The sequence below is a fragment of the Cyphellophora europaea genome, assembly GCF_000365145.1.
Source record: "Cyphellophora europaea CBS 101466 unplaced genomic scaffold supercont1.11, whole genome shotgun sequence".
Lineage (NCBI taxonomy): Eukaryota > Fungi > Ascomycota > Eurotiomycetes > Chaetothyriales > Cyphellophoraceae > Cyphellophora > Cyphellophora europaea.
This window is the reverse complement of record NW_008481799.1, coordinates 1,000,872-1,024,119: the sequence shown is the minus strand read 5'-3', so window position 1 is coordinate 1,024,119 and position 23,248 is coordinate 1,000,872. Positions and strand designations below refer to the sequence as shown.

General features: G+C 56.0%; 10 protein-coding genes across 10 annotated transcripts; 3 read left to right on the top strand and 7 right to left on the bottom strand.

The window, feature by feature from the left end:
- Positions 1–116: 116 nt before the first annotated feature.
- HMPREF1541_10062 (uncharacterized protein) lies at positions 117–2,026 on the bottom strand (the record flags this gene model as incomplete). Its single annotated transcript, XM_008714733.1, has 3 exons — positions 117–1,183; positions 1,262–1,447; positions 1,591–2,026. The coding sequence occupies 3 exons, from the start codon at positions 2,024–2,026 to the stop codon at positions 117–119; spliced, it is 1,689 nt and encodes a 562-aa protein (XP_008712955.1).
- Positions 2,027–2,703: 677 nt separating this feature from the next.
- HMPREF1541_10061 (uncharacterized protein) lies at positions 2,704–3,404 on the bottom strand (the record flags this gene model as incomplete). Its single annotated transcript, XM_008714732.1, has 2 exons — positions 2,704–3,073; positions 3,163–3,404. 2 exons carry the CDS (start codon positions 3,402–3,404, stop codon positions 2,704–2,706), a joined length of 612 nt encoding a protein of 203 aa, XP_008712954.1.
- Positions 3,405–4,258: 854 nt separating this feature from the next.
- Positions 4,259–5,092, bottom strand: HMPREF1541_10060 (uncharacterized protein; the record flags this gene model as incomplete). Its single annotated transcript, XM_008714731.1, has 1 exon — positions 4,259–5,092. One exon carries the CDS (start codon positions 5,090–5,092, stop codon positions 4,259–4,261), a length of 834 nt encoding a protein of 277 aa, XP_008712953.1.
- Positions 5,093–5,884: 792 nt separating this feature from the next.
- HMPREF1541_10059 (uncharacterized protein) lies at positions 5,885–7,219 on the bottom strand (the record flags this gene model as incomplete). The annotated part of the gene is made up of 3 exons (XM_008714730.1): positions 5,885–6,663; positions 6,722–7,093; positions 7,156–7,219. The coding sequence occupies 3 exons, from the start codon at positions 7,217–7,219 to the stop codon at positions 5,885–5,887; spliced, it is 1,215 nt and encodes a 404-aa protein (XP_008712952.1).
- Positions 7,220–7,919: 700 nt separating this feature from the next.
- HMPREF1541_10058 (uncharacterized protein) lies at positions 7,920–11,753 on the bottom strand (the record flags this gene model as incomplete). The annotated part of the gene is made up of 1 exon (XM_008714729.1): positions 7,920–11,753. One exon carries the CDS (start codon positions 11,751–11,753, stop codon positions 7,920–7,922), a length of 3,834 nt encoding a protein of 1,277 aa, XP_008712951.1.
- A 612-nt stretch (positions 11,754–12,365) lies between these two features.
- On the bottom strand, positions 12,366–13,230 carry HMPREF1541_10057 (uncharacterized protein; the record flags this gene model as incomplete). The annotated part of the gene is made up of 2 exons (XM_008714728.1): positions 12,366–12,675; positions 12,731–13,230. The coding sequence occupies 2 exons, from the start codon at positions 13,228–13,230 to the stop codon at positions 12,366–12,368; spliced, it is 810 nt and encodes a 269-aa protein (XP_008712950.1).
- A 539-nt stretch (positions 13,231–13,769) lies between these two features.
- On the top strand, positions 13,770–16,016 carry HMPREF1541_10056 (uncharacterized protein; the record flags this gene model as incomplete). Its single annotated transcript, XM_008714727.1, has 2 exons — positions 13,770–15,769; positions 15,830–16,016. 2 exons carry the CDS (start codon positions 13,770–13,772, stop codon positions 16,014–16,016), a joined length of 2,187 nt encoding a protein of 728 aa, XP_008712949.1.
- A 511-nt stretch (positions 16,017–16,527) lies between these two features.
- HMPREF1541_10055 (uncharacterized protein) lies at positions 16,528–18,305 on the bottom strand (the record flags this gene model as incomplete). Its single annotated transcript, XM_008714726.1, has 4 exons — positions 16,528–16,955; positions 17,050–17,319; positions 17,378–18,113; positions 18,162–18,305. 4 exons carry the CDS (start codon positions 18,303–18,305, stop codon positions 16,528–16,530), a joined length of 1,578 nt encoding a protein of 525 aa, XP_008712948.1.
- A 1,665-nt stretch (positions 18,306–19,970) lies between these two features.
- HMPREF1541_10054 (uncharacterized protein) lies at positions 19,971–21,928 on the top strand (the record flags this gene model as incomplete). The annotated part of the gene is made up of 2 exons (XM_008714725.1): positions 19,971–21,672; positions 21,723–21,928. The coding sequence occupies 2 exons, from the start codon at positions 19,971–19,973 to the stop codon at positions 21,926–21,928; spliced, it is 1,908 nt and encodes a 635-aa protein (XP_008712947.1).
- Positions 21,929–22,351: 423 nt separating this feature from the next.
- On the top strand, positions 22,352–23,165 carry HMPREF1541_10053 (uncharacterized protein; the record flags this gene model as incomplete). Its single annotated transcript, XM_008714724.1, has 2 exons — positions 22,352–22,398; positions 22,448–23,165. 2 exons carry the CDS (start codon positions 22,352–22,354, stop codon positions 23,163–23,165), a joined length of 765 nt encoding a protein of 254 aa, XP_008712946.1.
- Positions 23,166–23,248: the final 83 nt, after the last annotated feature.

Below are 23,248 nucleotides of genomic sequence, written 5' to 3'. Positions count from 1 at the left end.
GATCGCGACGTGCGCTAGACACTGGACTTGAAGAATGGCAACGTCGCTTCGAACGGTGACTCTGACTGGCTCACTGCCAGTGGCTCGCAACTGGCTCGCAATAGAGCTCATTGCAGTCACCGATGCAGCTCCGTTCCACCTTTGCGCTCTTCAAATACCAGACGCAACGGCATCGCATGCGTTGTGAACACATCCTCACTCTCCCGCAAGAGCCTGCTGCCATCCTCTCCCTCCGCCAAGCTGATCTGGAACGCCAGCACTAGCCTTGCCGCCACGGTGCGCAGCTCCATCATCGCGAGCTGCTTCCCGATGCAGCCGTAGGGGCCGGCCAAGAAAGGTGCGAAGGCCGATTTATTGAGGATGAGCTCCGGCCGTGTGGTCCAGCGCTCGGGGATGAAGTCGTTCGGCTGCCGGAAGGCTTTGGGCGAGCGGTGGATGGTAGAGAGCGGTGTGGTGATGGTGACGAGTCCCGGGATGAAGCGGTCGCCGACCTGGAGTCCCTCTGCCGGGGTCTCGCGCATGGTGGAGGTCTGTACTGGTGGGTGGAGGCGGAGGGTTTCGTTCACGAGGCCATCGAGGTAGGGGAGGTGCTGCACAGACTCGACGGCGATGGAGGCGCTGTCGTGGAGATTGTTGGCGGCGAGCTCTTTCCGAAGTCTGCGTTGCAGCTGGGGCTCGGATGCGAGGTAGTAGAAGAGGAAGGTCAGGGTGCTGGCGGTGGTGTCGCTGCCGGCGATGATGATCAGGCGTGAATCGCCTTTCATCAAGTCCTGCTGGGCTTTGGGGTCGGCGTAGAAGGCGTCGGCGGCGAGCAGGTGCGACATGATATCCGGCTCTTCCGGATCCAGCTGCTGGCGAGCCTGCAGCGACGCATCACTGAAGCGCAGCAACGCCGCCTGTGGATTCAACCAGTCCGGAAGTCTCGTGAGTAAGTGGGCCAACCACGGGGTACAGCCAACCACAACGGTGGTCTTGTTGCTGTCGTAGATGGCGTCGATGGCCCAGTGTGTCGTCTCGGACTGCAGACCGTTGAAGGAGCGTCCAAAGGCCAAATCACCCATGACATCGAAACTGAACCAGCGGATCCGCTCGGTGATGTCGATCGGGCGGGCGCCTGCTCCTCGAATGGATGCCTCGAGTTGGGACACGTATTTTAGGATCCGGCTTTCATACCCGCGCAGTGCTTGTTACCAGAAGTTAGCTTATCTAGACACACATCTTGGGTCTCGAAGACCTGGGGGGTGGGGGAAGGAAAACCAACACTTTGCAGTGAAAGCCTGATCCCAACCAAGTCTCCTGCGGCGGTTGTGCATCGTCTTGTCCCGCAACTGCTGGAGCGTCGTCAGCGGCCATCCGGGCAGGTAGCCGATGGGCTTCCCACAGCGGGACATCGGGCTGTGGACGGCTGCGATGATATCCGGGTCCGAGACCGAGATCGTATCCGACCCTAGTAGACGGATGTTTTAGTCAGGAAGGGGTCCCGTTGGAATGACACGAGACAGACATGCTGCAGCGGAGGACGGAAGGTAGACGGTTCGAAGGACCAAAAAAAAACCCTTCCCTTTTGAACAGTGATTTGGCATCACGTACCTATCCTCACGACCTCGCCATACCTAGCATGAATCTCCTCGAACCAGCTCGGCCCCTGCAACCCGACATTCTTCCACATGAAGTACCAGATACTGAGCCGCGCGGCAAACGGGCCGGGCACGCCGTGGAGTCGATGGGAGGGGGAGACGCGGTAGATGACTGTGCTGGCCAGGCAGCCCGTGACGAAGGCGGCGGCGATGGATGTGATGAGGAAGGCGGTGGGGAGGAGGGGGAGCTGGAAGATGAGGGTGCGAAGAGCGATGGTGGTGGTGCAGAGGAGGGTGGTGGTCAACAGGAGGGGAGGGATGGAGAGGACGTGCTCGCCGCGGATGAAGTAGGCGCGGTGGGCGAGGATGCCTAGGGCGGCGGGAAGGAGGAGGTGGAGGGGGAGGGGGAGGGGGAGCCATGGGGTCGTCGTCGTGGATGGGAAGGTCATTGTTGAGGAGTGTTCAGCGTTGGGTCAGGCAGCGTCGGCGGCGGGGACGGAATGATGTTCAGTATCTGAGAGCGTGGGAAAGGGCAGGGGCAGTCCTTGGTCATTATGTGTGCGTGGTTATCGATCGGTGCCTTGTTGGGGCTGACACAGCAGACCGGACACTCGTTCAATGGTTTCACACATCGTTCAGTTCGCTGCTGTTTACTGTATGGCGGGTGGGCGAGATTCGTGTCGGGGGCGCGGCCTAGGCGTCCAGTCTACAGTAGCCTGTCATCGCACAAGGTTGCGAGTTTGCCCCGCGGTGTCAAGCTTACTGTGTACGTCTCAGTTAGGCGCGTTAAGCGCGCAGGGCACGCAGTATGTCTCGGCGTTCCTGAAACGGGTCTCTCAAAGTTCTGGCAAGGAAGACACTCGTGGGCTGCATTGCCAAGCTCGGTTGCTGTACCGAGTCTCCCGTGTCATTGCTTAGGTACATAGCTTGCCTGGGTACGGATACCAGTAGAGTATCTAGATTGGTCGTGGCTTGAGGTCGTTTCTTCACGCCGAGTCGCGAACCCTGTATAGCAAGATAACTTGAAGTGATAGCACGTCTCCGGGAGATATAGCGTCCGCTCGAGACTTTTCACCGAACAAAGTACATACATCTTGCTGCCTTCTGATTCCCCCTCCACCACACCTCAACGGCGATTCAACGCCTCCCCCGCCTTCCAAAACAGCCTGACGCAGGCCCAACCCCCAGCATACCAGGACAGCGTGCGCAACAGACTCAACGGCGTCGTCTCAATCAGCACGTAGCACGCCCCGTAGGCCACACTGGCCACCGAGTACAGCAGACAGTTCGCGTTGATGACGTCGTTGGGCACACCCGCCGCGACGGCCAACACTGCTGCGGCCGCGAAGATCGAGTAGTTTTCGACGCGGTTTGAGTGCGCGGCCGAGGAGCGCTTGATGAGGTTCAGCTGGCGCTGCGTGATTTTGCCCGACTGCACGGCCGCGTCGCCGTACTTGGCGATGTCGTCGCGTGGGGCGTGGTTGTGGTCGATGCCGCTGTCAGAAGTGTGTTGGTAGGGTGGTTGCGTGGGTATAGGTCGGTCGTGAATACGGGGGAGGGGAGAGGCTGGGATTGGGGGCCTTACTAGTATTGCTTGAAGCTCCGAGGAACGAGGATGAAGTGCGCGAAGACGAAATTGCCGATGAGGTAGTAGGGCGCGTGGCAGCCGGCGCCGGCGTGTAGGCCTAGCATGGACGTTATAGAAGACATGATGCCCGAGGGCCGGCCAGCAGGCGTATGGGCCAACGAGGAGAGCTGTTGGGTTGCGAAGCCGCCCTTTTCCTGCACGAACGGGCGAGGGTCGTTGAGTCGGTGGTTGTTGGCCATGAGATACTACGAACAAAGTCTTCCACCAGTTCCGACCCGTGTAAGTCTATGTGCTGCCAGTGGCATCGTGAAAGCAATGCCTTGGAAGCTCTAGTGAGGTATTTATATACCTCGCTTCAGCTGTCGTGGAGGAGTGTTGCCCCGCCACGGTTCCCCCCCACGTTAGGGGCTCAGAACCAGTTGCAGACTTCGCTGTCCTCCATTGAAGCAAATTGCAGGGCGCGGATGTAGCAGTTGATCCCAGGTACAAAGGCTCCGAAAATGGAAAATGGGTGTGAGAATAGCTCACTGATATGCACGTACACTTGCCACAATTTACAGAACCCATCACGGAATCGCACAATATTCAAGCTGATCGTGTTATCGTACAACCGTCGTAGTCGAGTGCGCCGCCGAGCGTATCATATGGAAAAGTGGTTGTTATGCGTCTACCCGACAGCGATTGACTTCCTGGAATAAGGACTTCGTAGGCAAGACCCTGCATCCGTTGAAGCTTTGTATGCCACACCAATGCGTTTGTATGGTGTTGTACTGGCATCGACGACCAAGAGCCGGGCGCCGTGTAAGCAAGATTTGGCCTTGCGGTAGGGAGTGCTTGCTGAAGAAAAGTGTTGTGTTATAAAATCGAGGAAATCTAGCTACTGTAGCTTCATGTATCCCGAAGTGCATGGGTAGTTTTGGTATCTACCGACCAATGTATACAACTAGTAATGTACAGCAAAATGAAGTTGAATATCTGTAGCATCGTGAAAGTCATGCTCGTAGCTCGTGTGGCGGCCAGCCAAACAACACACACTGACCTTTCCCTTCTCTTTCCTTCCCCATCCATTACCGTTCTTTGACTCTTGACCAATTCAGCCCACCATAGCCCTCACCCTCTCGACCCGCTCAACCCTCCCCTCCAACCTCTTAAGCCTCTCGCCCTTCTCCTTCTCCCTCCTCTCCAGAATCCTCACCCTCTCTTCAAGCTTACTCCTCGCCCGCCGCTCCTCCGCCACCATCTCGTTCGCCTGCCCAAACAGCTGCGCCGTCAGGTCCTCAAGCTCCAGCTGCGTCTGCGAGAGGCTCGTTTCCGCCTTGAGCCGCATCTCGCGCTCCGACGCCAGGTCCGACTGCAGCGAGTGCAGCGTCGGCTCGCTGGACGAGAAGGGCAGGTGCGGTTGCGACGCGGACCCGAACGACGTCTGCGCGTAGCCCGGCAAGGTGAAGCTGCCGTCGATGCCCGAGTCCGAGGGGTTGCGGCGCTGGCCGCCGAGCAGCGACCGGAGGCTGGACAGGCGAGACTGCTGCGGGGGCATGTTGCGGCCATCAGAAAGAGGCGGTGGGGGAAGGTTGGGGTTTTGCTGCTGTTGCTGTTGTACGATGCTCTCGGCGACCTCACGTTGTTGTCGCTCCGCCCGTAATGCGCGCACTTCGTCTTCATAGTCTGCGAGCTTGTCGACCGCCGCGGCGGCTTTGGAGTTCAGCAGCTTGACTTGTGCCTGAAGGTCGTTGATCATGCGCTGGGCATCTTCGGCAGCGGACGAGGCGAAAGCATGGCCGCATGACGGGCAGGATGTGGACGTCGAATGTGAATGGGAGGGCGCTGCTGGTAGAGGTTTCCGTGATATCGCGGGCGACGGTGGCTGTGACCGGGGTGGAGAGGACGTCTGCGGCTGCGAAAAGTGATTGCTGTGGAATGCGCTCATCGTGAGAGCCGAGGATGCGGCCATGAGCCGTCACGCCGCTCGGAGAAGTCGCCACTGCTCGCTACACGATGCAACCGTCAGACGTTGGCGGTACAGACCTTGTGACGCGCTGGCAGAAATATTCGCGACCTTGGTGGTTGAGGTGTGAGTGGGACGCCGGTGGAAGATCTTGGGTCGAGTCGAGCTGATTTTAAAGTGGCATGCGCCAGTGGCTGTCGATAGCGTGGCACCAGGCACGCAATCTTCTACACCTCATGTACAGTGGATCTCCATGCGGAGTGTCGAGCGTAGCAGTCGGTAGACAGGAGAATGTTGATCCAAATAATGCCAACGCGGTATCTGCTTGTCGCAAGTTTCATGAAGTGGTTACAGGTGGAGCGGAGGGATTTGGAGCCGCACGCCGTCGTGGGAGTACCCCGGTTTGGCTGTTGGCCCCTTCACGTGTTTAGAGCACCAGGAACCACGAACGCCTGCATTAGGGCGATTAATTTCGAACTATCCTGGACAGAGTCTGTCTGCCGACTCGTTGGTCTGCCTTCGAATCCTGCGGTACAACACTCCAGTCATGGGGGGTATATGAACTTCTTCTCCGTCGACGCCGCCCATCGACAACACTTCCTGCCTCTAATCACACATCTGGGGAGGAAACTCCAATCCGTATCTGATCCTGACAACAACGCTCTTGCCTGTAAACAATTGTTCAAGCCATGAAGCCAAACTGGAAAACGTAGGGAATGGCAGCCCTGTCACTCGTTAGCCGAACAGATCGCTCTGACCTCGTGGAGTCTTAACTTACGCAACAGTCAGGGTCGCCGCAACGCCGAATAGCGCGCGGTTGCGAACCTTTTCTCGCTTGAGGCTCTCCTCGAGTACCCGGGCCTTCTTTGCAGGCTGCTGTGGGAGCTCTGCATCCAGGTCTGATGGCTCGACCTCCTCGACCTTGCGCTTCCTCGTGACTTTTGGTGATGTTTCAAGTTCCTTCGCCTCTTCAACCATCCGCTTAGCCGTCTCCAGCATCTGCTCGGTATCTTGCGGAAGTGGCAGTTCTGGGGAGCCGGCGGGCATCTCGACAGTGACATTGGTGTGAGTAGTTTCGGTGTTGCCCTTGACTTCGACTTCCTGGTCGACTTCCACCTTGACAGACTCTCCCATTAACGAAGGAGATGTAGCTGGTGTCTCCTGCGGCTGATCCGTAGACACCGATTCAGCGCCAGCGATCGAGACAGCATCGTCCAAAGCCGACTGGAGAGCGGCGCTGGCTGCAGTTGTACTGGCCGCGGCGGCTTCCTCTTGCGCCTTGTTTTGGCTGGTCTGACGCTTCCTGGGTGATGCCTTGCTCTTGACCGGGCTCGCAATCTTGCTTGGGGACGCTGATCGTAGTCTTCTGCTTCCTCTTCCCGGAGTCCGACCAGGCGGCGGCAGCTTGACCTTGTCCATATCCAACGGCGCTTCGAACTTGGGGGGCGCGTTGATCTGCTTCTTTGCGCTCGAAGGGGACTGAGAGATATCCGTGGGGTCAAGGAGAGCGCGAATCCACTGAGTGAGTCCGTAGGCCTCTGCAAGTTCCAGGGCTGTCAAGTTACGTCAACACATGTCGTCACCCGAATTGGAGAATACCAGGGTACGTACCAAATTCCGGCTCAATCCAGATATTTCCCGCTACCTCGTCTGCGCTGGTTGTATCAAGTGTCTTGAGGTAGTCGCGCTCCGCTTTTTCTTCTGCTTGAGTAGCCCAGGGGTACGCAATTTTGAACATTCCAGTCGCCGAACAGTAGCCGTCGGAGCTTCGGCGCATAAGAAAGTATGTTTCAGGATGGCCTTGGTTGGATTGAGTAGTAAAGATCTCCGAGCCTTTCAGGTCACTGGGAAGGGGGGCTCGCAGGTGCGCGTATTCGAATACACCAAGGTTCTCGGGTTTCGTTGCGTTCGAGGTGCCGACCTGGGTCGGCTTGACCGCGAGCTTGGTCTTACCAAGTCTCCTACGCCCGAGCAACTCCTCATCTTTCGTCCATGTTAGCAAGTGGCGTGATTAGTCGCGCGCGCGCAATTAGTAGAGAACGTACAGGAGGGCGCCGTAAGGGACGCGATGAGCGGATTCTTGCGCTTGGGGAGCTGACGATCGGCCATCCTAACCGTGCCGGGAGCTGAGGGTATTGCAGATACTTTAGATGTCGGCCGCAACACAGCGCGGGGTTCGCAGAGTGAGGCGCAAATGAGTCTTGGGAGAATGCGAACGGTAGGCTGTCACAGCAGCGCGACTGGACGAATCTCCTTGTCGCGTTACCGATGAGCGGAGATCAGCGGACGGTATTGAACAGACAGGCTCGAGAATGCGCCGGCCGAATTGAAAGAGATTCGCGACCAAGACGCGCGCAAAATGAAGGCAGCTTTGTAAGGAAGACGAGGAGTACGGAGGAGGTTTCGTGAAGTGGACTTGGGACGGCCCCTGTAAGTTAAGCGTAAGGCGAGCGTACCCCCGGGGTCACCACGGAGCTAGCTGTCGCTCGTCGGCGCACACTGAACGGGGGGGCTGGTGCAGGGGCCACCGAGACAGTGATGGCTGCCGGCACTGTGCTCCGGTGGCTGGGCCGCCCTTTTTCCCAACCATGGCCACTAAACCCTTTTCAACCACTGACCACCCCGGCCGGGCCGAGTTCAATCTCAGGCTTCATACTACACCAACGAGATGTACGGAGTACTTGGGTATCGCACTGAATCATTCTGCGCTGTTGACCTCTATAATTCTACAGATATATACACGACGCCGTCGCTTGCTAGCATATCAGTCCTCATGCGGCGTCAAGTCATCACTATGCTAAGCGAATCCTTACAGCTGTATCAGATCCACCTCGCTGAAATCTGGAGGGGCTCGGCTGTAGACACACTTGCCCTTCCCTGAGAGCCCAGCACCAACATTGCTCGCCCAAATCGCGGAAGAAAAAGCTCCCATTCTCGTGATCTCGTCGTCGCTGACACCAAGGTCGTCGCGGGGCAACCATATGCACGGTCTTCTTGCTCGAAGAGCGGCGTGTTGGAATGCACGTTGCACGAGACTGTCCCTCTGCTCTGGCGTAAGATCTTCAAGTTCGTCGTTGCGTCCGCTAAACAGCGCATCCGCCAGACGATTGCGAGCATCCTGCTGAGCCTCGATATCTCGCTCGTTGCCTGTGAGCGGATTGAAATTGTTGATCTTGTCTACCACCTTCCTGGGAGGCGATTTGCGTCGGGTCCGGTGATCATGATGATGCCTGTCCTGGGTTGAGAACGAATCGGACCTACCATGGCCCGCATCAGCGCCACCAAACGACGATGCATGACGATTGCGTGGGTCGTTTCTGTCGGCCCATGAACCGCGACGATGGAGGTTTGGTACACGATTAATAGTCTGATCAGCCGTGACAGCGCCAACCTTCTTCACTAGCTTCAATCCTTTGGACTCCTGGTCGAGATTGCGATACTTCTCCGAATTCTGGAATTTCGAATCCGAACCTTGATGAGAATGGCCTCCACGTTTCTCGCTGTTGATCCGATTCATCTCGTACTCGTCAAGCTGCTCGTTCTCTTGTCGTTCCCGGCGCTCGTTCTCGTGGAGTCGATCCTCAAGATCTTCTTCACCGTCCTGCTCATCACTCGTGCGACCCTGGCGTTGTGCCAGCGCTCGGGCAAACTCCTCATCGCGGCGAACAGCATCATCCTCGAGCGTGATGGGTAGATAACGGAATAAGGGTTTGAAAGCTTGGTTGAGAAGAAGTTGATACGCGGCAGTGAGAATGAGGATGACGATCATGCCGATTGCCTGACCTCGGCAAACACCAACTTTACCATCGGGGCCAGCCACCAAGAAGAACATACCAATTAATGCAACCTCCATCACGTAGATGCCGACAAAGGTGCAATTGATGGCGTTTGGAAACAGTAGACCACCCGTGTCACGAGTGAATTGGGTGACGAACAATGAATTGTACCGGTAGGCGACCCAGAACAATGTGAAGGTGATAACGTTGAAGATGAGAATCAGTGGCGAGATGACAGAGTAAATCAGGCCGATGCAAGCTAGGTTGGTATAGACAGGGAAGAAGGTTCCCCATTTGACCTCGGATAAATCGATCTGCCGCTTGAATTTGTCTCGGGCAGTGCTGTCAACGAGTGGCGCGATGATGAACCACCCGACGAGACTGCCAACCTGAAGAAGCGCTCCCGCACTGACGGACAAGGCCTGGAGTACCATGTACGAGATGAAGTAGTTACTAGCTCCGGGTATGCTCGCACCGAGAATCTCGGGTATCTGAGTCCAGCCGTCGGCGGACGAGAAGATCGTGACCACTCTTGAGATGATCGACGAGACCGACACGACCAGGAACAGCTGAACAAAAAGGAAGAAGAAGTAGAATTTCTGGACCGAAAGCTCAACCAGCATACCAGATTGGGTGCCTTTGAGTTTGACCAGGAAACGTAGAATCAACGGCAACAAGAACAGCAGCAGACCGATCATGGCTGGTGGCAGAATACCCTGCAACGCGGATCTGAACCATTCTGGAGTTTCGAGAATCCATCCCAGCCATGTATAGTCTTGAGCAAATTGATTCAGCTGCGACAACGCCGCGGTGAAAGCCACAGGAATGGCCCATAAGATGATCATGCCAACAATGACAACAAAGACGGCCGCCGAGCGCATGTAGTTCTGCCACCATGGCACCGACATGTTGTCCCAGATAACATCATTGGGATCAATCTCAACAAGGCGAGGAGCCATTTGCTTCGGGATGTGGTGGCTCAGAGACTGACAGGCCATGTGCGCAGCTACCTGGTGGTTGAACTGGATGAAAGCCGAGTTCATCAGAGGGTATCTCTCAGGATGAGCCTGGTCGTCTTCGATCTCCACATTGAGCCTGGCTACCTCCTGACGGCAATACTCAATGGTGTCAACCTTCTGACCCATGAGTGGGAGAGATGGCATCCACTGCCAGCCGAAGATTGGTAGACGCATAGTGTCACGATCTTTTTCGCGCAAATACTTCTTCCACAGAGCATCCGCCGGATTGTGGACGAAGTCTTCGGCATAGGCCTCAGGATACTCGACTGGTTCGCGAGGGGCGGAAGCTAGGCCAACGGCTCGCAGCACTTTGGTGAAGCGCCCAACACTGGGCTCAGGAGTAGCTGTAGCGGTGTCTCTCATCGTGCTTGATTGTGAAAGAGGACTTTTCTCAGGCTCATCGCGCGGATTAGACTGTTTCTTGGTACGGTCTGTGGACCCTTCTGCTGCATGAAGTCCAACAAGAGAAGAATCTTGAAGCCCGGATTTCCGGTTGTCGCCAAAAGCACGAGCTCCATCACGGCTGCCAGGATTTATAGGCCTTTCGTCAGTTGCAACCGAATTCGCCCAAGTATCTTCACTGGGTCTGATAGGAGAATCATCATGTGCGCTAACGAACCCATTCGTGGTGTCAATGGTGTTGTTGAGGCCTTTCTCGGCACCCTTGACGCCTCCGAGGATACCCCGTGTCATCTTTTGGAAGCCTTGTCCAACAATTTCGATGCCATCACCGAGGATTGGCACCGGAAGGCGTCTCATGCGACGGTTCTCATTTTCACCGTCGGCACTGTGAACTGATGAGACTGAAGAGGCGTCATCGCCGGTGGCTTCATCAACGGTGTGGCGAACTTGATGCGGGTCGCCGGAGCTGACGCCCTGTGATCGAGCTTGTTGTTGGCCAAGTTTGTCTAGCATTAGCGTTCTACGCTTCTTGTCGCCCTTGGTCAGTGTCCTGCCGGCCTTCTTTTCTGACTTGACAAGTTCTTCTTCATGCTTCTTATAGCATTTCCTAATGAGCTCTGTTTCGGCATTTTCAAGCTTCTTCGCCAGTTTGTCTCGTTTTTTGACCTTGTCGTTTAATTCATCGAAATTTCTGTTGATCCAGATATTGCGTAGGCCACCGGGGAAAACATCGTAGAGACCTTCAAGCGCCTCAACCGTGCACCACTTGGAGGGTATGGAGCTTACCAAGACCGTGGTGGCTGAAGCACGGAGGCGATGCTGTGGAGACGTCATGTAGGCCTGTCTCATGCGAATGTAGTTCCTCAACTCGTCGAAGGAAACGTAGCAAATCCAGCAAATTAGGAGGAAGGCCAGAAACCAATGGGCCCAGTAGCGATGTGTTCTGTCAGGCCGAACGTTGCCCCATGCGAGTTGATCAACACCAGACACATTCATGGCCTTGTTGTTGTCATCGGTCTGACCTGCCATAAATTTGGGTCCCCGGCCACCCACCAGATTCAGAGGCAGCAGAATTGGCAGGATGATACAGGTTGCGGGGACGAAGATTTTGAGTAATGTCCTCAGGTATCGCAGGAAGAAGTATGCGTCGAGTCCACATCTTTGCACGAATTCGGAATTGGAGGTCTGCAGGACAGGCTGAATCCATTTGAACCAGCCCGGAGGCGCTGCTTTTGTTCTTTCTCGTTCGGGGACCAAATAGGTTCTGGGCTGGTAGATTCTGGCGAAACGATCTTTGATTAAGAGGAACACGCCGACCTGAACAGAGAAGGCGACGATGGCAACGATGAACGAAGCAGCGAATTGACCTGCGGTGAGGTTTTGTTTAGCTTCGACCTGCTCGTTCGACTCATTGTTGTTGCCAGAGGTGATGTCGTTCAACGACATCTTGGATAGCGATTAATTAGAATCGATTTTCGAGGTGCCCGTCAGGGGCCGGGTGACATGTTGCACGATATTCTGCAGCGTGTTGAAATGCGGCGGATCGTGTCAGAAAGAGTTGATCGGCTGAGGTAGCAGTTCAGAGTGCCTGCGTACAGGGATAGATCTTGAGGGTGTTACGACTGGCTCAGTGTGGCGGAGGGCAGGCGTCGAGGCAATATATGGAGATACAAACGGACAGACAAAGCCAAAGGCGACTCTAAGCGTCGTGGACAAAGATGGAAACAAGGAGAGGGGGCGTCTAAAGAAACGAGTCAAAGAAGAGTCCTAGGTGTGGAAGAGTCGAGGGGCGCGTGGTGTTCGAGGCATTCGCCAATCTGGCAAATCCATGGCATGGTCAACGATGGGCGAGCCAGATCCAATCGCGCTCTACGTCATACTGCAGCTTGAAACCGGGGCGGTTCCAGGCGCCATGCCGCCCGGGCGCGCGCCAAGGGGGGACCGCCTTTACTTAAACATTGGCATCCGCCACTCAAATTGCTTGTAGGGCACGACCCGGCGCGCCACAGCGTTGATTGCAGCCCGTGCACACGATACCTGACCACGTTGCTGCCTTGTTTACAGCTTCCCAAAATCTCCGTGTCGCCCTTCGCCGGCCGAGAATCTAGCTGCGCCCTCGGCAGCTTCTTTGAGGACCGTCGCTCCCCGCTCAAATTCCTGTGTGAGTGCGTCGTCGAAGGACGTGGCCGAGAAGGCGCTATAAGCCAGACTCGCTCTGTCCGCCATCATGCAAGCAAATGGAAACTTCAAGAGCTCCCGAGCCAAGGCGAGCGCGGCGTCGAGCCCTTCACCTTTCCCAACGACCCGGTTTGCGAGACCCATCGCCAGAGCCTCCTGAGCTCCAACTGGACGTCCCGTGAGTATCATACTTGCTGCCGTCAGCGAGAAAGCGAGAAGTGGGGAGGCCCGGGCATAGCACTTACTCCATAGCACGACCATAGCCAATGATGGCCTGCAATCGGACGGTGCCCCCGTCAATGAGTGGCACACCCCAACGTCTACAGAAGACCCCTAGCACAGCGTCGTCTTCTACGATGCGCATATCTGCCAACAGACTCAACTCCAGACCACCAGCAACAGCATAGCCCGACACTGCTGCGATCATGGGTTTCGCCACGGCAAGTCGACTCGGTCCCATCGGTGCTATAGTACGCTGGCCTGGAATGATCGGCTGTAGAAGTGGCTGCTGTTTACCCTCTGCCCCTTTGGCCACGGACTTCAGATCCGCACCCGAGCAAAATGTGCCATTAGATCCATTGAGAATGCAGACCTTCTGGGTTGCGTCTTGCTCAAAGGCGATCACCGCATCGTAGAGTGCTTTTGCCGTGGGTCTGTCGACTGCATTCTTCGCCTTTGGTCTGTTGATCGTGATGACAGTGATTGCTGCTACGGGCTTGGTGACCAGAACAGATGCGTCCGCCATACTGTGAGCAACTGTTGATTCTCGACTACTATCAGAGGGGAGGGTCATATGGCTTGCAAGTGCCTCAAGCCAGTGAACCGAGGCAACTTCTTGCGTTGCTGATCGACCGCTGCCAAGACTACGTCTCACCGTCCCAGGATCGGTATTACACTTCGGGTCCCATCGTATGTTCCTAAGCGCTTCTGGATGCTACTATATATGTGTGCTTGAGTTGAGTTGGGGTGGGGCAAGGCACCTGCATGACTTGGGATTAGCAGTGTTATTTGGGGACTCGGGATGAAGGTCCAGTCGTCCAGCCACAGACTGACAGTAGCTGCGCCACATCGCTCGTTGCTCGCTTCGTGGCGCGTACGTCATCCGCCTCGTTGGCCGTTGTGCCAGGATTGCGCGTTCATAAACAGACAGTTGCTTCTAATTACTGCTGCCTAGGGTGTCTCGTAGGCTCAAAAGTGATAGTGTCCATCAATAAATCTCACTGTCTGCAACTACTGGCACCATTCGAGCTTTACCAATAAAACCCACTCTGAACACCCATCACCATGGCCGAGAGATCTATCGCAGACCAGGAACTGTTCTTACCCCCCGAGAATCAAACCCAAGGTCAGAACCAGCAATCAATACCTCCACCAACTCAGCCTCGCTTCTACGAGCGTGTCAACAACTCCTCTGGCACAGGTCATGTTGAGAACGACGAGGGTCAATCCAGTGTGCCAAGCTTCAATGTCATTCCGGCCACACCCTCAACCACCCGCTCATCTACTGTTCATACCAATGCCTCGCAGGCCACTGAGCCCAAACAGATGAGCGGTGCTCTCCCAAATCTCGCAGAGGAAGACGACATGTACGCCGCGCCATCAATAGGGCCAACCCAGGCTACAGACACTTCCCAAACTCACGCCCAGCCTACCTACTCACACCCAGAAATGAAGCCTGAACCACTGTCAATAGGAGGACGACATCAAGCGACATCCTCTTCTGATGCACAGCCCTCTGGGTATGCCTCTGGGCAGCCTCTCGAGTATTCTGCCCCACATCCGAATACACAATATCAACCCATGTCGGTACCGCCGGTGGCGCCGCAGCATCAGGGGCTTGGCTCTGCTCCCGATAATCAGTCTTTTGGTTATGGTGCTCCTGTGCCTCCTCCGAATCCTCCAACTTACGACGAGGACCAAGCGTCCCGCACAGGCACAGACATCGAACATGCACCCCAAATGCCTGATACGCAGCCACCTGTCCCGGAAAGCACAGGCTTTCAGCATGGAGGACCATCATCTTCAGCACACCCAGCCGTGCATCTTCAATCTGACGAGGACTATGCTATGGCTCTACAGCTACAAGAGGAAGAAGAAAATCAGGCTCCCCCACTGCCCCAACGACCAGCAAGACAGGCTGTTCCTGACACGGACCGAAGCCAAGGACTGTCCTCACACGCCCTCTCGGCGGAAGAATCAGACCATGCTTTTGCAATGCGGCTCCAACAGGAGGAAGACGCCAACGCACCTGCTTTGCCCACTAGACCCACGAATCTGAGTGCGCCGGGCCCAAAGGCTTTCACTCGGACCCCTTCAACTGATCGCTTTCTCCCCCCACCTCGTCGACAGGCCACCGACTTTGGTATGGACAACCCCTCCTCGGACCCCATTCACTACACCAGAGATCCCCACAAGCTCATCGCATATCTTGTTCCGTTCCCTACCCCACATCTGACGAATGCGCCATCTGATGCTGTTCCCACGCGCTTCTTGATCTACACGCCCCCGCCTCCTCCTCTGAAAGCCCCGCCGGAGGGAGTGAAAGAAGATCGAACCCACAAGATTCAACGGAAATGGCAAGATGAGGTCCGCAAGGCTAAGCTGAGCGAGGCCAAGACAACAAGCTGGCCTGGCTTCCGCGCCAAACTTACTCGTGGCGTCAGCAAAGCCATGACTTACACCACCAACAGCAACATTGATTTCCTCAGCCGTGTAGCGCCAACTGCGTCTCCTCCTCATTCCCGCTCACCTTCACAAGGTCCAAAAGGGGAAGGAGAAGCCTTACACGACGAGGACCCCATGCATCAAGCGCACGAGACCAAGAAAACGATTGGCGTCGAGGAGATGGTTTTCGTATACTCGCCCTCCATGAATCTGACACCAGACGCCATGCGTGAGGAATTCGTCAACACTGTCCTCCGCACCAAATCCAAAGCCATGCGAGATTCCGTCATCGCCACTGGGCTCCTCCCAATTTCGCTTGCTGTCGATATTGTTCTTATCGCCGTGAGTGGACTGTTCGAAGTCAACGCCGCCTGGGCGTACTTCAACATCAAAGGCGCCAAGACCGCACGCTCCGTTGGCAAGCGTCTGTCGTCCTCTACCGCAACTGCCGAGAACGTCGACCCAGAAAAACCAGATGCCGAGATGCACCAGGAGGAAAAGCTGAAGCTCGACTTCAAACCCGCCGCCCGCATCGATGTGCTTTCTCAGTACCTCGTGGCCGAATGCCACCGGGTGAATCCCAAGTATTTCCCAGAGTACAAGACTCCTCCGACCGAGTCGTAAGTCAAGATCCCCGGGTGAACACCGCAGCCTCATGAATTTTGCTAACAACACCTCAGTGACTGTCTCGAAGCCATCGGCTGGGCACCGCACGAGACGGGCGGCGAGAAGAACTGGGAAGACGAAGCCTGGGAACTCAACGAGGTCAAGGAGGATCTCAAGGTTGTCATGCACAAGGCCGCCAAGGAGTGGAGCGGCTATTGCAAGCAGTTTGAGAAGAACCCGGAGAAGAACTTGAACAAGTAGGAGTACGATGCACCGGCAATGGATCATCGCGATGATGAGACATGAAGTGGGGGCCTGGCGAGCGGTCTATGAGGATACCCTTACGGCAGACGTGCCGCGGCGTTGTTACTTTGTTAGCATATACATGTCTTTCAGCGGTCAATAGATTCCTCTTGCCTCGGCCCATTGCCGGTACGCTTTCGTCAAGCAAATTTCTTAGGAGCGTCGTCATACAGATCGGTTGCAGATGTGGTGCCGAGGAATCATTAGCGCCCTCCAGCATCGTGTAGTATCTTCCTGATGCCCATATGGAGCCCGCGCCACTACTCTCGCCAGCTGACTTGCTGTTCAAGCCACCTGTCCCACAGTCTATACGAACAGTCCACTCCCTAAAGTTCTCTCAGCTACCAGCTACAGCCACTTGACCAACCCATCAACTATCCCCCAGACACCTTATCCTCCGCACCTGCACCAGAGCCGTCGCCGCAGAGCCCCCGGAGCCACCTCCCCGAACCCCTGGCCTCCCCCAAGCTTAAGCAGTAGTAACCTGCACCTCGGCACTCGCCTTCCCATCCCTCGCAATCTCCTCCTCGACACTCCGCCTCCCCAACTTCTCCTCCACCGCCGCGGCATTGACGGCGCCCACACACCTATACGTCCGAAACTTCCTCGCGGGCAGCCTCGCCTCAAACATTTCCGTCACCTCCTCGAGCGTGCGGTTCTTCACCTCGGGCAAGAAGAAAAACACCCAGACGGCCGCGACGACGCAGGACGGGAACCAGATGTAGCCGTACTTGGGCCCCCAGTTGAGGGAGTCCGGGTTGATGAAGTAGGGGGCTGTGAAGGTGGTGAGCCAGGCGCCCGCGAAGCCGATGGCGGCCGCGAGGCCGAAGGTGTGGCTGCGTAGGCGCTGCGAGGGGATCTCGCCGCCGGAGAGCCAGGCGTACGTGGCGATCATGCCTGTTTCGGAGGAGAGGGGGATTAGTTGTCTGGGCAGCGCAAAAAAGGCGGGGGGAGGAGGGAACAAGGCTTTGGGAGTGGTGTGTGTGCGTACCGTTGTAGCTCATCATGTAGATGCATGAGAGGCCCACGATGACTTTGCCAGTCGCGGTCGTGCCGGGCTTGTGGTCGTAGACGATGGCGATGATGAGCTGCAGGCATCCACAGACGAGCAGACCGGTGATGAGGAGGACGCGGCGGCGGCCGTAGCGCACGACAATGAGCGAGTTGAGGATGATGGCGGCGAGGCCGGCCGTGCTCAGCACGTTGGACATGGCGAACGGGTCGTCCACGTTGGCCATGGTGAAGAAGTATGCTTTGTATGCTGGTGCCGCGAATTAGTGATACGCCCCGGTTTGAGAGTGCATTGCCAGAAAACCCACCAATGATGAACATGGATCCCGAGGCAGCCTGGAGGGTGACAGCGGCGACGGACAGCATCGTCCGACGGCGGTCGACCGGGTTTCGAAACATGTCAAGCACGCCGACACTGCTGCCCAGTTCACGCTCCTTCTCGATGGCGGCGCGAATTTCCTCGGCTTCGAGTGCGACGTCTGCGCCTGTGGGCCGGAGCCAGGTCAGAGCGTTGATGCCTGCCTCTTGTTTGCCCTGCAGGATCAGCCAGCGGGGGGACTCGGGGATAAAGAACATCCCGATGCTGATGAGGACGGGGACGACGTAGATCAGCCCGAGAGGGATCAGGTACGCTTGTTTGCCGTCCATGGGAGCCGTTCTCCAGTTGATGATGGTGCCAATCAAAGTCCCAAACGAGGTACAGAATTGGAAAATCGAGAGGAACAGTCCGCGGTATTTGGCAGGGCTGGTCTCCTGAATGTAGAGTTGAGAAAAGGTCATGAAGTAGCCGTTGGCAAAGCCGATCAGCAGCCGGCCAAGGTAGAGGACTCCGATATTCGTTGTGACCATCATGATGATGTTGGAGATGCAGCAGAGGACGCATGCTGCCCAGAGACAATGTCTTCGGCCGAACTTTTTGGCAGCCAGTCCGGCAAATCCAGAGCTGATGAAGGCACCAAGGGTCATGAGCGAGGTAATGAGCTGTTGGCGGGTGTGCGTGAGGTTCCATCCTATGGGTGTTTCGGGAGCCTCGTGGCCAAAGACCTGTGGGTTTGTTCAGTATACGACCGATTGAAACTAGAAGGTCCTGACCTCGAGGAAGCCTCGCATGGCCTGGAGACCACCGATGAGACCAAAATCGATTCCATACTGGAACGGAGACAAAATAATGACACCAATGGCCACAAAAGCCTTCCAGTTAGCTCGAATAGTATCCTTAGAATGATCGGTCGCCATTGTCGCGCGTTCTGCAGAGTGGCATGGGAGTGCAAGTCTGGCTCGAATCTGGTTTATACGTTATTTTCCCAGACCCGCATCCGAGCTCGACCACCTGGTAGATGCAGATCTGATATTGCCGAAGTCCTGCCAAGCAGGAATGGTCGTCCAGCCACCCGCTTCAGAAGAGCCGCCTATTGCAAAGCTCGACGCCCAATTCCCAAGACCTTGGCGTGCCAGAGTCGTGGGGACCCCGCGGGCTGGAGATTCGGTTCACCAAGAGTGTCGGCAGCATTGCTCCGACCTTAGCGAAGGCCCCTGACTGAGCCGCGTGGGCACCCACTCCGCTCCGCACTTATTCGAGAGGATACGATAGAGCCCCGCAAAGAAACCGCTGCATTCGAGTCGACGAGCTCGTCCGGTCGGAATACCGCTAGGTGGAGGTGAGCATCTATCTCGTGGGAGTGTAGCCGATTGTCTTGGCAGGGGCGGCAGTGAGGGAGGCTTCGGCGAGGCCTTGTGGGAAGCCACTGTTGATTGAGGAATCGCCCCAGCTCAACAGATGCGGAAACGCCAGGAGCTATTTTCATAACGCGTAGTAGCGGGCATGAGCTACTGTCCGGGGGCGGGTGAAGGATGTTGAAAGATATATCAAGCAAGTAGGCTGTCTGCGACGCCACTAGGTCGTGTCTTTGCAGCCTCAACTCACCTGTATAAATCAAGCTTGCCATTATACGATGTTGCTTGGATGTCTGGTGCGTGGCCATGTCAACATACTTTGGCTGTGGCTATACGCAAATGTTCTCGAACACACTGGGAATTACCACTGGCAAACATACCTGCGGAGCCTCGGGTAGACGGGATAGTATCACGAAACCCTTGAGACACTCCACGAGCGGACTCTGGACGGCTCTTCTCCTACGGCCCAAGGCTGAAGGCATAGATTCGCGACTCCCGCGTGGCTCATGCGTTCACTCAATGTGCAACGCATGCATTCAAACAGAGTGCAAGCTCCAGAGCTCCACTTTGGCCACGTGGAGGTGCTTACCGGACGTGACCCTGCTGTATGCCGAGCTCCTTTGGTGCCATAACGGCAAGACGAGATATTTTCCTGTCTTATCAGGCGGCAGGCGGCGGAAGACGTTAACCAGTGCTAGTATTGTGAGCTTCCCAATCCGGTCTAGCGCATAGCACGTAGCTACAGCTTCAGGTCGCGAAGTTGATTCAATTTCTTTTTCTTGTATATCAGCCCTTCCGACCTCGCCCACCGCCCTGAACCATCATCATCATGAGCTAACCGTCCGATACAGTGACTAGAGAAGTGAATATACCGATCTCGGGGTCTGCTTTGCCTTGCGTACCGCCAGAAATGACGTTTCTAGCGTGCCAGCTACTCAACACCAAGACGCCTAAAAACTGTTATCTACAGAGCCAAGACCATCAATGCAAGTGCTTAGAGCGACGGTCGTTCGTACCCTGGCATCTAGCACTGATAGCAGGCAGTGGCCTGGCCCACTCTCGAGCTCCGTGACTAATTGAGATCGTTCATGTCCGCCCCCGAGTACTCTCATGCCGTGCAGCTTCAGCTCCCGTTGTACCACGGGGAAAACCGAACATGCTGTGCACTTATAAAGGTAAGTGGCAAGGTCTGCAATGAGCGGGTCGGCGTGCTTCCCGGCTTCTACCATGGCTTCTTCGGCTTGCAAAGCTCTGCTGAGCGTTGTGGCATTCCTGCCTCTCGCACTTGCGAGCATCACTTCTAACGGCTTCTCGGTGACGCTTGGCGACGTGCACTATTTCGTGTCCCCATACGTTGCTGGAAATATTTCGGTAGCAGCAGAGAGCCTCTCATCGGTCGAGTCAGTGCATGGCTTCTACCCTGTCACGGTCATTCAGCAAGGAGTCAGTGCTGAAGAGATTCCGACAGTCTTGTCGAACTTCAGCCAAATAGACGACGTCTACTCCGAAGCATTCTCCGAGACGGTGTTGTTCCCTGAAGCAGAAACGTCTCAGGTAAATGAATACAACTGCCTCTCTCTAGATGATGCGAGTGTCCCATCTGGACCATACTTTTTGGAAGCCTCGACCGGAAATCTCTATCAGACGTATCGCCTGTACTCTGACTGGGCAGGTGCCTTCATCAGCTCGCTGCTTCAGGATCCCGAAGGCTCCTTTCAGCCCCTCTCCGCTCAGATACCAGGCGCCAATGCTCTAACCATTGGTGTGCCGTCCAGGCTTTACTATACCAGAACTCCAGAGAAACCATTGGCAGGTGTCCGCATCGGTGTCAAGGACATTTTCGACCTTAAAGGAGTCAAGACCAGCTGCGGTAACAGAGCATACTACAGCTTGTACCCTCCGGCGGATGCAACTGCTCTTTCCATGCAACGACTCATTGATGCGGGAGCGATCATGGTAGGCAAGCAGTTGACAAGTCAGTTCGCTAATGGAGAATCGGCTACCGCGGACTGGGTGGACTATCACTCGCCCTTCAATCCCAGAGGCGATGGATACCAGCAGACCTCGTCCTCGTCAGCCGGTGCCGGGTCTTCCATGGGCAGCTATTCGTGGCTAGACATCGCCATAGGTTCTGACACCGGAGGATCGATTCGCGGACCAAGTGGAGCGCAAGGACTCTTCGGCAACCGGCCATCTCATGGTCTGGTCGATCTGTCCACAAATGTCATGCCCCTTGCAACCGCTCTCGACACAGTCGGGTTTCTGATGAGAGACCCGTATCTGTGGGACGTGGCACAGTCGGTCATGTATGCTGAAAACTACAAACAGTCCAGCACAACAAGCTACCCGAAAAAAATCCAGGTTGTGGCTGGCTATCCGACCAATGAGTCCGAGAGTACATCGGCTGAGCTCCTGGTGGGCTTCTTGGACAGCCTTGCAGAGGTTACGGGGGCTGCCATTGAAGACTTCAATATTACAGAGGCCTGGGCCGACAGTCATCCCGCCGATACACCGGAGAGCCTCAGGGACTTTGCCAACCTGACATATGCGATCATCGTTGCGAAAGATCAGACAAATTTGGTGCGAGATCGCTTCTATGCCGACTATGCGGCCGTCCACGACGGGCGAACGCCCCACGTGAATCCATCGCCGCTGACCCGTTGGATATGGGCTGATACACAGGACGATAGCCAGATGGAAGAAGCTCTTGCCAACAAGACCCTTTTCATGGACTGGTTCAACAGCGCGATCATGCCCGCTACCGGCGACGATGCGTGCTCCGAGTCACTCATGATCTACGTTGGAAGCCAGGGCGGTGATGGCAACCTAACACCTCGTGACACGTATGGGAGTGCGCCTGGTGTACCTTTCGGCTTCAGCACTGGCCGCATCTCAGTCTTTGCCGAAATTCCCGATTTCGTCTATCCCTGTAAGTGTGGCTTTGTGTCTCCAAAGGGGTACCTACTAACTCGGTTACAGTGGGCGAGAGTACCTTCTTTTCCAACGCATCGAATCATATTGAGTCCTTGCCAGTGGCAGTCAATATCATGGCTGCGAAAGGGTGCGATGGCATGCTGACCAAGCTAGCACTTGACTTGGTCGAGGCAGGAATCGTCCCGATTCCAGAGGCAGGCCAGACATTATCCGGTGGAGACGTGCTTCTGAGAAGAGCCGCTGATAATTGATGCGTATAGACAGCCAGCCCCAAGCTCTAGGCCAGTTCGTAGTCTGACACAAGTATGCATGCGTCGAGACTGACATGTCGTGGCTCAATCAGGCAGCCATTGATGTTCCTCGTTAGCTCAGACGTGTCAACCTTTTGTAGTTTGGGCACAACTCAAGAACGGTCCGTAGTCTATAGACGATGTGAGAACTGACTTCAAGTTGGCCTTGGCGCCGATAAAACTGGGGCACCGCGGAAGATCAACGCGGGAGGACCTGAACTGCTTCGTTGCCTCGTCCCTCTCTGCTCGTTCGCAACATCTGTGCCGCCATACTTCCTTTCACGGCCAGTATACGAAGTTGCAGGGGGATAAGAACAGTCATTTGGAGCTGGCACTCGCATTCACGAACCACGACGCAGCGTAAACCCACAACCTATCGCCAGAATGGCGTCCGTAATGTCAAGCGCTCCGCAGAATCCCCCGAGCTCAACGTACGGTCGCACACTCTGATCCAGGCACCAGAGGCTGACAAGTATGCAGTGTGTATGCGAAGAACCTAGAAGAGCGAATCAAGATCGACCAGCTGAAAGAAGCCCTCACCGAGATCTTCTCTGAATACGGCAATGTCATCGATCTCGTCGCAAAGACCAACCTCAAGGCGAAAGGGCAAGCCTTCATAGTCTTCGACGATCCAGCATCAGCCGCCAAAGCGATCGAAGAAGTCAACGGCTTCGAGCTCTTCGACAAGCCCATGCAACTCGACTTCGCCCGCACACGATCCGACGCCATCGTATTAAAAGAGGAGGGCGAAGACGGTCTCGACCGGTGGAAACGCTCCAGACAGGCGGAGCGCGACCGCAAGGCCGCACAAGAGGCCGCCAACCAGAAGCTGAAGCGGCCCGCCGGCCAGACTGCCGCGGAGGCAGGCCTGCAGGCCCGTCCCGTCAAGTCGCAGAAGGGCGCGGGACTGAAGGGCACGAGCACCAACACGGCCGCCGTCATTCCGGACGAGTATCTACCGCCGAACAAGATCCTGTTCCTGCGGGAGCTGCCCGACGACTACGACGCGGATGGCTTGTCGCGAATCTTCTCCAGATTCGAGGGTTTCCGAGAGGTGCGCATGGTGCCCGGTCGGAAAGGGATTGCGTTCGTCGAATACGAAGCCGAGGCTGGAGCCATCAGTGCGAAGGAAGCTACGGCTGGCATGCAGCTCGGCGACGAAGGGAAGGCTATTCGCGTCACGTACCAACGCGCCTGAAATGGTGGTCCAACCGGTGGACGTTCTCTCTCATTGTCTTTGTACACTGAATGATACCCATGCATGGCGGCGGCGGGGCTGGA